The sequence below is a fragment of the Kogia breviceps genome, chromosome X (assembly GCF_026419965.1).
Source record: "Kogia breviceps isolate mKogBre1 chromosome X, mKogBre1 haplotype 1, whole genome shotgun sequence".
Taxonomy (NCBI): domain Eukaryota; kingdom Metazoa; phylum Chordata; class Mammalia; order Artiodactyla; family Physeteridae; genus Kogia; species Kogia breviceps.
The window spans coordinates 66,238,962-66,251,992 of record NC_081330.1 but is presented as its reverse complement, the minus strand read 5'-3'; the positions used below and the strand labels follow the sequence as shown (position 1 = coordinate 66,251,992).

General features: G+C 38.0%; 1 protein-coding gene across 1 annotated transcript; it reads left to right on the top strand.

Annotated features, from left to right (window-relative positions):
* Nucleotides 1–880: 880 nt before the first annotated feature.
* LOC131748614 (putative P2Y purinoceptor 10) lies at nucleotides 881–11,409 on the top strand. Its single transcript, XM_059050768.2, is given in 3 exon segments — nucleotides 881–941; nucleotides 1,617–1,755; nucleotides 10,374–11,409. Coding segments are annotated over 3 exon segments (1,236 nt in total).
* Nucleotides 11,410–13,031: the final 1,622 nt, after the last annotated feature.

The window sequence follows — 13,031 nt, the reverse complement described above, 5'->3', positions numbered from 1 at the left end:
CTGGGTCTTGCTTCTTCTACCTGTATCATATGGTGGCTGAATTAAATGTTTTGTAAAGGTCCTGTTCAGTCTAAAATTCTATAAATAAAATAACAAGGTTGTTGCTGTCCTGCCATTCTTCTTTGCAAACAGCCTGCATAAATCCATGGCCAGACCTTGAGAAGCCCTAAAAATTATTGTATATTCCCTATGTCTTACATATAATACACAATAAAAATTATACTGAAGCATAAAATAAATTAAGGAAATCCAAAAAACTTTCTCATTATGATGAAAAATTTAAAAAAATATTAAATCTTAAATTGTTTCAAAAAATGATTTTGGTGGCCTATTTTGCTGGTACCTTAATCAATGTTCACTGTGGCTATTGCATAATCTGCCTAGACATGATGTCAAACCAGTACAGAATTCCCCTTAGATAGAGACTAGGTCTCTTCCCTTCCCAGTCACATAAGGAAAAATATCCTTGTTCAGCTTCTAAATCCATATATTACTGAAAAATTTCATGTAAATTTGGAATGAAACCTAAGCTAAGAGAAAGAGAGAAAATGCATGAAAACCACCAGCTATTCTGATAGAATAATAAGGCGGTAATATTCCCAAGCCATGAAAATCAGCCAGGACACTGGTAATGCAGGCTAAAGGAGGCAGATCTGTTTTCCAGGTGCTGTGGTGCCAAGTTAGGAAGTCAGGACCCAGTGAGCAAGGTGGCACACAAAGGAGAGGCAAGAAGACCTGAACAACAAGACTGGATTTCTACCATTGCAATTGGGAAGTAGTGAACAGTGGTCATCCCAACCAGAGCCTGAGGCAAGAGAAGTCTTGATACAAAAGAAACAGACTCAAATATCACATTCTTTTTCTGTGGTTAGAAAAACAGATGGAATATTTCGGAACTTCCTTACCTGCAAGACACAGCTTTGACAATCTGGTAGCGCAAGGCAGTTGGATGACAATTCCATGGTTCTCTAACTGATTCACTGGGTGACCTTGGATCAATAGTATATCTTCCTTGAGCATCTTCTTCTTCATCTGTAAACAATCCCTTCTAATTTTAATATCCTATGACTCTGTAGGTATAAAAACAAATCTGGTGATACCTCATCGTAGTTTTGATTTGCTTTTCTCTAACAATTAATGATGTTGAGCATCTTTTCATATGCTTGTTGTCCATCTGTATGTCTTCTTGGAGAAATGTCTGTTGAGGTCTTCTGCCCATTTTTTTTTTTTTTTAAATTGAGCTGTACAAGCTTTTTGTGTATTTTAGAAATTAAACCCTTGTCAATTGCATCATTTGCAAATAATTTCTCTCATTCCATAGGTTGTCTTTGTGTCTTGTTAATGGTTTCCTTTGCCGTGCAAAAGTTTTAAGTCTAACAAGGTCCACCTTGTTTGCTTTTGTTTCCATTATTCTAGTAGATGGATTTTTGAAAAACTATTGCTGCAATTTATGTCAAAGAGTGCTCTGCCTATGTTTTCCTCTAGGAGTTTTACAGTATCTGGTCTTACATTTATATCTTTAATCCATTTGGAGTTTATTTTTCTTTTTTTCTTTTTTTTAAATTTTTTTGTGGGTATGTGGGCCTCTCACCATTGTAGCCTCTCCCATTGTGGAGCACAGGCTCATTGGCCATGGCTCATGGGCCCAGCCACTCTGTGGCATGTGGGATGCTCCCAGACCGGGGCATGAACCCGTGTCCCCTGCATCGGCAGGCAGACTCTTAACCACTGTGCCACCAGGGAAGCCCATTTTGAGTTTGTTTTTGTGTATGGTGTTAGAGAATGTTCTAATTTCATTCTTTTACCTGTAGCTGTCCAGTTTTCCCAGCACCACTTATTAAAGGGATTGTCTTTTCTCCATTGTATATTCTTGCCTCCTTTGTCATTAGATTAATTGATCATAAGTGCATGGGATCATTTCTGTGCTTTCTATACTGTTCCATTGATCTATAGGTTTATTTTGCACCAGTATCATATTGTTTGATTACTGTAACTTTGTAGCATAGTCTAAAGTCAAGGAGTATGATTACTCCAGCACCATTCTTTTTTTTTTTAACATCTTTATTGGAGTATAATTGCTTTACAATGGTGTGTTAGTTTCTACTTTATAACAAAGTGAATCAGTTATACATATACATATGTTCCCATATCTCTTCCCTCTTGAATCACCCTCCCTCCGACACTCCATATCCCAAACCTCTAGGTGGTCACAGAGCAACAAGCTGATCTCCCTGTGCTATGAGGCTGCTTCCCACTAGCTACCTATTTTATGTTTGGTAGTATATATATGTCCATGCCACTCTCTCACTTTGTCACAGCTTACCCTTCCCCCTCTCCATATCCTCAAGTCCATTCTCTAGTAGGTCTGAGTCTTTATTTCCATCTTGCCCCTAGGTTCTTCATGAAATTTGTTTTCTTAGATTCCATATATATGTGTCAGCATACGGTATTTGTTTTTCTCCTTCTGACTTACTTCACTCTGTATGACAGACTCTACGTCCATCCACCTCATTACAAATAACTCAATTTCGTTTCTTTTATGGCTGAGTAATACTCCATTGTATATATGTGCCACATCTTCTTTATCCATTCATTTGTTGATGGACACTTAGGTTGCTTCCATGTTGTGGCTATTGTAAATAGAGCTGCAATGAACATTGTGGTACATGACTCTTTTTGAATTATGGTTTTCTCAGGGTATATGCCCAGTAGAGGAATTGCTGGGTCGTATGGTAGTTCTATTGTTAGATTTTTAAGTTCTAGTGTTACTGTTCTCCATAGTGGCTGTATTTATTTACATTCCTACCAACAGTGCAAGAGGGTTCCCTTTTGGCCACACCCTCTCCAGCATTTATTATTTGTAGATATTTTGATGATGGCCATTCTGACCAGTGTAAGATGATACCTCATTGTAGTTTTGACTTGCATTTCTCTAATGATTAATGATGTTGAGCATTCTTTCGTGTGTTTGTTGGCAATCTGTATATCTTCTTCGGAGAAATGTCAATTTAGGTCTTCTGCTCATTTTTTGCATCAGGTTGTTTTGTTTTTTTTTTTTTTAATATTGAGCTGCTTGTAAATTTTGGAGATTAATCCTTTGTCAGTTGCTTCATTTGCAAATATTTTCTTCCATTCTGAGGGTTATTTTTTCATCTTGTCTATGGTTTCCTTTGCTGTGCAAAAGCTTTGAAGTTTCTTTAGGCCCAATTTGTTTACTTTTGTTTTTATTTCCATTTCACTAGGACATGGGTCAAAAGATCTTTCTGTGATTTATGTCATAGAGTGTTCTGTCTATATTTTCCTCTCAGAGTTTGATAGTGTCTGGCCTTACATTTAGGTTTTTAATCCATTTTGAGTTTACTTTTGTGTATGGTGTTAGAGACTGTTCTAATTTCATACTTTTACATGTACTTGTCCAGTTTTCCCAGCACCACTTATTGAAGAGGCTGTCTTTTCTGCACTGTATATTCTTGCCTCCTTTATCAAAGATAAGGTGACCATATGTGCATGGGTTTATCTCTGGGCTTTCTATCCTGTTCCATTGATCTATATTTCTGTTTTTGTGCCAGTACCATTCTGTCTTGATTATGGTAGCTTTTTAGTATTGTCTGAAGTCAAGGAGCCTGAATCTTCCAGCTCCATTTTTCGTTCTCAAGGTTATTTGGCTATTCGGGGTCTTTTGTGTTTCCATACAAATTGTGAAATTTTTTGTTCTAGTTCTGTGAAAAATGCCAGTGGCAGTTTAATAGGGATTGCATTGAATCTGTAGATTGCTTTGGGTAGTAGAGTCATTTTCACAATGTTGATTCTTCCAAGCCAAGAACATGGTATATCTCTCCATCTATTTGTATCATCTTTAATTTCTTTCATCAGTGTCTTATAATTTTCTGCATACAGGTCTTTTGTCTCCTTAGGTAGGTTTTTTTCCTAGATATTTTATTCTTTTTGTTGCAATGGTAAATGGGTGTGTTTCCTTAATTTCACCTTCAGAATTTTCATCATTAATGTGTAGGAATGCAAGAGATTTCTGTGTATAAATTTTGTATCCTGATACTTTACCAAATTCATTGACTGGCTGTAGTAGTTTTCTGGTAGCATCTTTAAGAATCTCTTTTTATAGTATCATGTCATCTGCAAACACTGACAGCTTTTCTTCTTCTTTTCTGATTTGGATTCCTTTTATTTCTTTTTCTTCTCTGATTGCTGTGGCTAAAACTTCCAAAGCTATGTTGAATAATAGTGGTGCAAGTAGGCAACCTTGTCTTGTTCCTGATCTTAGTGGAAAAGTTTTCAGTTTTCACCATTGATGATGATGTTGGCTGTGGGACTGTCATATATGGCCTTTATTATGTTGGGGAAAGTTCCCTCTATGCCTACTTTCTACAGAGCTTTTATCATAATTGGGTGTTGAATTTTGTCAAAAGTTTTTTTGCATCTATTGATATGATCATATGGTTTTTCTCCCTCAATTTGTTAATATGGTGTATCACATTGATTGTTTCACATATAAAGAAGAATCCTTGTATTCCTGGGATAAACCCAACTTGATTATGGTTTATGATCCTTTTAATGTGCTGTTGGATTCTGTGTACTAGCATTTTGTTGAGAATTTTTGAATCTAGGTACATCAGTGATATTGGCCTGTAATTTTCTTTCTTTGTGACTTCTTTGTTTTGTTTTGGTATCAGGGTGATGGTGGCCTCTTAGAATGAGTTTAGGAGTGTTCCTCCCTCTGCTAAATTTTGGAACATTTTGAGAAGGATAGGTGTTAGTTCTTCTCTAAATATTTGATAAAATTTGCCTGTGAAGCCATCTGGTCCTGGGCCTGGTTTGTTGGAATTTTTTAATAACAGTTTCAATTTCAGTGCTTGTGATTATACTCTTCATATTTTCTATTTCTTCCTGATTCAGTCACAGAAGGTTGTGCATTTCTAAGAATTTATCCATTTCTTCCAGGTTGTCCATTTTATTGGCATAGAGTTGCTTGTTGTAATCTCCCATGATCATTTGTACTTCTGTAGTGTAAGTTGTTACTTCTCCTTTTCATTTCTAATTCTATTGCTTTGACTCTTCTCCCTTTTTTCTTTGGTGACTCTGGCTAATGGTTTATCAATTTTGTTTATCTTCTCAAAGAACCAGCTTTTAGTTTTATTGATCTTTGCTATCATTTCCTTAATTTCTTTTTCATTTATTTTTGATCAATTCTTTATTTGTTTCCTTCTGCTAACTTCGGGGCTTTTTCTTCTTCTTTCTCTAGTTTCTTTTGGTGTAACATTAGGTTGTTTATTTGAGATATTTCTTGTTTCTTAAGGTAGGATTGTATTGCTCTAAACTTCCCTCTTAGGACTGCTTTTGCTGAATCTCAAAGGTTTTGATTCGTCGTGTTTTCATTGTCATTTGTTTCTAGGTATTTTTTGTTTTTCTCTTTGATTTCTTCAGTGATCTCTTGGTTATTAAGTAGTGTATTGTTTAGCCTACATGAGTTTGTATTTTTTACAGATTTCTTCCTGTATTTGATATCTAGTCTCATAGCATTGTGATAGGTAAAGATAATTGATATGGGGCTTTCCTGGTGATGCAGTGGTTGGGATATGCAGGAGACACAGGTTCGTGCCCCGGTCTGGGGGGATCCCGCATGCCATGGAGCAGCTGGGCCCATGAGCCATGGCCACTGGCCCTGCACGTCTGGAGCCTGTGCTCTGTGGAGGGAGAAGCCAGAGCAGTGAGAGGCCCACGTACCGCTATATATATATATATATATATATATATATATATATATATATATATATATATATATATATATATATAATTGATATGATTTCAATTTTCTTAAATTTTCCAAGGCTTTGTTTCTGACCCAAGATATGATCTATCCTGGAGAATGTTCCATGAGCACTTGAGAAGAATGTGTATTCTGTTGTTTTTGAATGGAATGTCCTATAAATATCAATTAAGTCCATCTTGTGTAATGTATCATTTAAACCTTGTGTTTCCTTATTTATTTTCATTTTAGATCTGTCCATTGCTGTAAGTGTGGTGTTAATGTACCCTACTATGATTGTGTTACTGTGGATTTCCGCTTTTATGGCTGTTAATATTTGCCTTATGTATTGTGGTGCTCCTATGTTGGGTGCATAAATATTATAATTGTTATATCTTCTTCTTGGATTGATTCCTTGATCATTATGTAGTGTGCTTCTTTGTCTGTTGTAATAGTCTTTATTTTAAAGTCTATTTTGTCTGATATGAAAATTGCTACTCCAGCTTTCTTTTGGTTTCCATTTGCATGATATAACACTTTCGGTCCCCTCACTTTCAGCCTGTATGTGTTCCTAGGTCTGAAGTGAGTGTATTATAGACAGCATATATACAGGTCTTGTGTTTGTATCCATTCAGCCAATCTAAGTCTTTTGGTTGGAGCATTTAATCCATTTACATTTAACGTAGTTATCGATATGTATGTTCCTATTCCCGTTTTCTTAATTGTTTTGGGTTTGTTATTTTAGGCCTTTTCCTCTTCTTGTGTTTCCTGCCTATAGAAGTTCCTTTAGCACTTGTTGTAATGCTAGTTTGGAGGTGCTGAATTCTCTTTCTTTTTGATTGTCTGTAAAGGTTTTAATGTCTCCATCAAATCTGAAAGAGATCTCTGCTGGGTGGAGTAATCTTCGCTGTAGGTTTTTCTCCTTCATCACTTTAAATATATCCTACCATTCCCTTCTGACTTGCACTGTTTCTGCTGAAAGATCAGCTGTTAACCTTATGGGGATTCCTTTGTGTGTTATTTATTGTTTTTCCCTTGCTGTTTTTAATATTTTTCTTTGTATTTAGTTTTTGATAATTTGATTAATATATGTCTTGGCCTGTTTCTCCATGAATTTATCCTGTATGGGACTCTCTGTGCTTACTGGACTTGATTAACTATTTCTTTTCCATATTAGGGAAGTTTTGAACTATAATCTCTTCAAATATTTTCTCAGTCCCTTTCTTTTTCTCTTGTACTTCTGGAAACCCTATTATTCGAATGTTGGTGCATTTAATGTTGTCAGAGAGGTCTCTGTGACTGTCCTCAATTCTTTTCATTCTTTTTTCTTTATTCTGCTCTGCAGTAGTTATTTCCACTATTTTATCTTCCAAGTCACTCATCCGTTCTTCTGCTTCAGTTATTCTGCTATTGATCCCTTCTTGAGAATTTTTAATTTCATTTATTTGTTATTCATCACTGTTTGTTTGATCTTTAGTTCTCCTGGGTCCTTTTTAAACGTTTCTTGTATTTTCTGTATTCTATTTTCAAGATTCTGGATCAACTTTATTAACATTTTTCTGAATGCTTTTTCAGGTAGACTGCCTATTTCCTCTTCATTTTTTAGGTCTGGTGGGGTTTTGCCTTGCTCCTTCATCTGCTGTGTGTTTTTCTGTCTTCTCATTTTGCTTATCTTACTGTGTTTGGGGTCTCCTTTGTGCAGGCTGCAGGTTCGTAGTTCCCGTTGTTTTTGGTGTCTGTCCCCAGTGGCCAAGGTTGGTTCAGTGGGTTGTGTAGGTTCCCTGGTGGATGGGACTACTGCCTGTGTTCTGGTGTATGAGGCTGAACTTGTCTTTCTGGTGGGCAGGCCCATGTCTGCTGCTGTGTTTGGGGTGTCTGTGGCATTATTATGATTTTAGGCAGCCTCTCTGTTAATGGGTGGTGTTGTGTTCCTCTCTTGCTAGTTGTTTGGCACAGGGTGTCCAGCACTGTAGCTTGCTGGTCATTGAGTGAAGCTGGGTCTTGGTGTTGAGATGGAAATCTCCTGGAGATTTTCACTGTTTGATATTATGTGGAGCTGGGAGGTCCCTTGTAGACCAGTGTCCTGATCTTGGCTCTCCCTCTGCAGAGGCACAGCCCTGATTCCTGTCTGGAGCACCAAGAACCTTTCATCCATATTGCTCAAAATAAAATGGAGAAAAATTAGAAAGAAAGAAAGAAAGAAAGAAGATAAAATAAAATAAAGTTAAATACAATAAAATAAAGTTATTAAAATAAAGAATAATTTAATAATTATTAAGAAAACTTTTTTTAAGTAATAATAATAAAAAAAAAAACATAATGGACAGACAGAACCATAGGACAAATAGTAAAAGTAAATGTATAAAGACAAAATCACACACAGAAGTGTACACATACACTACCACAAAAAGAGAAGGGAAAAATATTATATCTATCTTTGCTCTCAAAGTCCACCTCCTCAATTTGGGATCATTCGTTGCCTATTCAGGTATTCCACAGATGCAGGGTACATCAAGTTTATTGTGGAGATTTAATCCTCTGCTCCTGAGGCTGCTGGGGGAAATTTCCCTATCTCTTATTTGTTAGCACAACTCCCAGGTTTCAGCTTTGGATTTGGCCCTGCCTCTGCATGTAGGTCGCCTGAGGGCATCTGTTCTTAGCTCAGACAGGACAGGGTTCAGGGAGCAGTTGATTCGGGGGCTTTGGCCCACTCAGGCCAAGGGGAGGGAGGGGTACGCATGTGGGGCACACCTGCAGTGACAGAGGCCAGTGTGATGTTGCAGCAGCCTGAGGCACACCATGTGTTCTCCTGGGGAAGTTGTCCCTCAATTATGGGACCCTGGCAGTGGTGGGCTGCACAGGCCTCCCAGTAGGGGAGTTGTGGAGAGTGACCTGTGCTCGCACACAGGCTTCTTGGTGGCTGCAGCAGCAGCATTAACGTCCCATTCCCATCTCTCGAGTCCACACTGATAGCTGCAGCTTGTGCCTGTCTCTGGATCTCCTTTGAGTGGCGCTCTTAATCCCCTCTCCTTGTGCACCAGGAAACAAAGAGGCAAGAAAACTCTTGCCTCTTCAGCAACTCCAGACTTGTTCCAGGACTCCCTCCCGGCTATCTGTAGGGCACTACCCCTTCAGGCTGTGTTCTCACAGCCAACCCCAATCCTCTCCCTGGGATCCGACCGAAGCCTGAGACTCAGCTCTCAGCCTACACCCCGCCCCGGTGGGTGAGTAGACAAGCCTCTCAGGCTGGTGAGTGCAGGTTGTCACTGACTCTCTGTGCCGGAATCTTTCTGCTTTGCCCTTTGCATGCCTGTTGCTGCGCTCTCCTCTGCAGCTCCAAATCTGCCCCCCTCTGCCACTCACAGTCTCCTCCTGTGAAGGGGCTTCCTAGTGTGTGGAAACCTTTCCTCCTTCACAGCTCCCTCCCACTTCTGCAGGTCCCATCCCTATTCTTTTGTCTCTGTTTTCTTTTTCCCTACCCAGGTATATGGAGAGTTTCTTGCCTTTTGGGAGGTCTGAGGTCTTCTGCCAACGTTCAGTAGGTTTTCTGTAGGAGCTGTTCCATATGTAGATATATTTCTGAAGTATTTGTGGAGAGGAAAATGATCTCCATGTCTTACTTTTCCGCCATCTTGAAGCTCCTCCTCCAGCACCTTTCTTTCTCAAGGTTGTTTGGCTATTCTGAGTCTTTTGTGTTTCCAAGAGGTATCACCTCACACTGGTCACAATGGTTATCATCAAAAAGTCTACAAATAATAAATATTGCAGTGGGTATAGAGAAAAGGGAACCCTCCTACACTGTAGGTGGGAATGTAAATTGGTACACCCACTATGGAAAATAGTATAGCAGTTCCTTAAGAAAACCAAAAATAGAGTTATCATATGATCCAGCAATCCCACTCTTGGGCATATATCCAGAAAAGCCAAAAACTCTAATTCAAAAAGGTACATGCAAACCAATATTCATAGCAGCACTATTTACAAGAGCCAAGACATGGGAGCAACCCAAGTGTCCATCAACAGATGAATCGGTGAAGATGTGGTTTTGTGTGTGTGTATATATATATATATATATATATATATATATATATATATATATATATATATATAAATCTTACTCAGCCATAAAAAGAATGAAATAATGCTGTTTGTAGCTACATGCATGGACCTAGAGATTATCATACTGAGTGAAGTAAGTCAGACAGAGAAAACCAAATATGATATGATATCACTTCCATGTAGAATCTAAAACAATGCTACAAATGAACTTATTTACAAAACAGAAATAAACTCACAGACATAGAAAACAAATTTACAGTTACAAGAGGGGAAAGGGAGAGAGGGATAAATTAGGAATTTGAGATTAAGTGTTACAAACTACTGTATATAAAATAGATACTAAACAAGGACCTACTGTGTAGCACAGGGAACTATATTCAATATCTTGTAATTACCTGTAATGGAAAAGAATATGATATAACTTAATCACCTTTCTGTAACCTGAAACTTTGTAAATCAACTATATTTCAATTTAAAAAAATCTGGGTGTCAGCTAAAGAACTCGTTAACCACTATACCCTTTTACTTTCTTTTTTTGTTTTGTTTTGGGCAGGGATCATAACTTCACGGCTTACCTTGATGAATATACTGAAATATTCAAGATGGGCAGCAACAGTACCAGCAATGCTGAGACTCACTGCAATGTCACTAATTTGACATTTCAATACCCCCTCTATGCCACCACCTACATCCTCATATTCATCCCTGGTCTACTGGCCAACAGTGCAGCCTTGTGGGTTCTGTGCAGCTTCATCAGCAAGAAAAATAAAGCCATCATTTTCATGATCAACCTCTCTGTGGCTGACCTTGCTCACGTGCTGTCCTTACCCCTCCGGATTTACTATTACATCAGCCACCACTGGCCTTTCCAGAGGGCCCTTTGTCTACTGTGCTTCTACCTGAAGTATCTCAACATGTATGCCAGCATTTGTTTTCTGACATGCATCAGCCTTCAGAGGTGCTTCTTTCTTCTCAAGCCTTTCAGGGCCAGAGACTGGAAGCGTAGGTATGATGTGGGCATCAGTGCTGCCGTCTGGGTCATCGTGGGGACTGCTTGTTTGCCATTTCCCATTATGAGAAGCACAGACTTAGCCAACAACACTGAGTCCTGCTTTGCTGATCTTGGTTACAGGAAAATGAATGCAATGGCTTTGGTTGGGATGATTACAGCTGCTGAGCTGGCAGGATTTGTGATCCCAGTAGTCATCATTGCATGGTGTACCTGGAAAACCACTATATCCTTGCGAAAACCACCAGTGGCTTTCCAGGGAATCAGTGAGAGGCAGAAAGCACTGCGGATGGTTTACATGTGTGCTGCAGTCTTCTTCATCTGCTTCACTCCCTATCATATTAACTTTATTTTTTACACCATGGTAAAGGAAACCATCATTAGCAGTTGTCCCATTGTCCAAAGCTCATTGTATTTCCACCCTTTTTGTCTATGCCTTGCAAGTCTCTGCTGCCTTTTGGATCCAATTCTCTACTACTTCATGGCCTCAGAGTTTCGTGACCAACTATCCCGCCATGGAAGCTCTGTGACTCGTTCCCGCCTAATGAGCAGGGAGAGCGGTTCATCAATGATTGGTTAAAAATAAAATAGCTATTTGATTATGGCTTTGTTTAACTATGTTTCCTGGTGTTTTCCAAAGGTGAAAATGACCAGCCAGATAATTTCGTTAATTGAACTTTGTGAACAACAGAAATAGTTGTGGTCACAGGGGTGTGATGGTGGAGGTAGAGTGTGAAAAATGTGAGAGAGGAAGGGAAGATGGGAGTTGTATGATTCCTATTTGAAATTCAAGGCACTTTCTTACTTAAGAGATCTAGATCAAGGCTTTACAGGTGTTTTAAACAAATGGAAATTGGATATTTTATCTTAAACCTTTCTTTAGTGAATGTGATGTTATTAATGATATAATAAATGCATGAATCTTTTCCAGAATGTAAAAACAAATCTCTTTCATATGAAAACCATTATTTGTGAATGAGAGCAAAAATTCTCCAGTCTTTCTAAGGGATAAATGCACAGGTAATGGGGTGTGAATGTTGAAGCAACATGTGCATCAATTTTAGGACACAAACCTTTTATTGAATAAAGGGCATGGGAATTTGTTCATTCATTTAAAATATATTGGATGTCTATTATATTCTGGGTTACCACTTTCTTGGGTACTTTCACATATAGCATCTCATCTAGTTCTTCTAATAAAGTTTTGGAAGATTATACAAATGAATAAATGGAACCTCAGACAGTTGAAACAACTTCCCTGGAGATAATCAGTGGCGAGTCAAAATTTTTCCTGAATACACCACATTTGCTTAAGTTATTGCCTCTATTTATGTTATTATTCACTAGGTTAATGCTAAACTTGGTTTGAATGGTGAAAACACAGACTAAATTTAAGCCATCCAAGACCAAGACCATTTCTATACAATTTGTCGAAGATTATTTGAAAAGTCTGTGGCTTGTGGGGATAGTGTGTCAGGCTTCAGGTTGCAAGGTATCAAATAATAAATGTGGTTGTTCTAATACTGTCCCAAACTACAGAGTCCTGATGATCCGGGGTATAGGACACACAAATAGTTCATTATTAACACAAAATATACGTTAAGTCTTAATGTTGATAATATAAACCCATAAATGGAAGAAAGAAAAAAAATCTATAAGGCTGGAAGATAAGCATTCTGTAAAATTTAGATTTTTTTGAGTTCACTCAACCCTTCTTCTTAAACATTACTATGCATCACTCTGAACAGATTTGTTTTTATTAAGAAACTTCTCTGTGAGCAGAGCTTACAGAACTGTATTGGAAGCATAATATTATCACATCATGAATGAATGGGAGAAAAAGTTTATGTCCTCTTTCTGGCAATCTTATCTTCATTTTTTTTAAAGGTTAAGGCTACTGTTTCAGAAATACTATGGAGGTTTTAAATACAAGCCATCGTCAGATTCTCAGGTTGGCATTTATGAAGCTCAATCCATCACTCTCATTTTTTTTATTCCTGCAGTTTAAGTAGCATAGACACTTGGTGTGCAGGGAGGAGAAGGGAAGTGGTAGTCCTCAGATATCAATTTGAATACAATGTCTATGGAAGAGGAAGTAGGGACAACTGAAAAAGGAGGAATTAAAAGGAAAAAAAAAAACATAAGTTTTCTAGGGAAGAAGAGAGTTATGTAATTATAAAGTAATGAAACATTTTTTGTGCT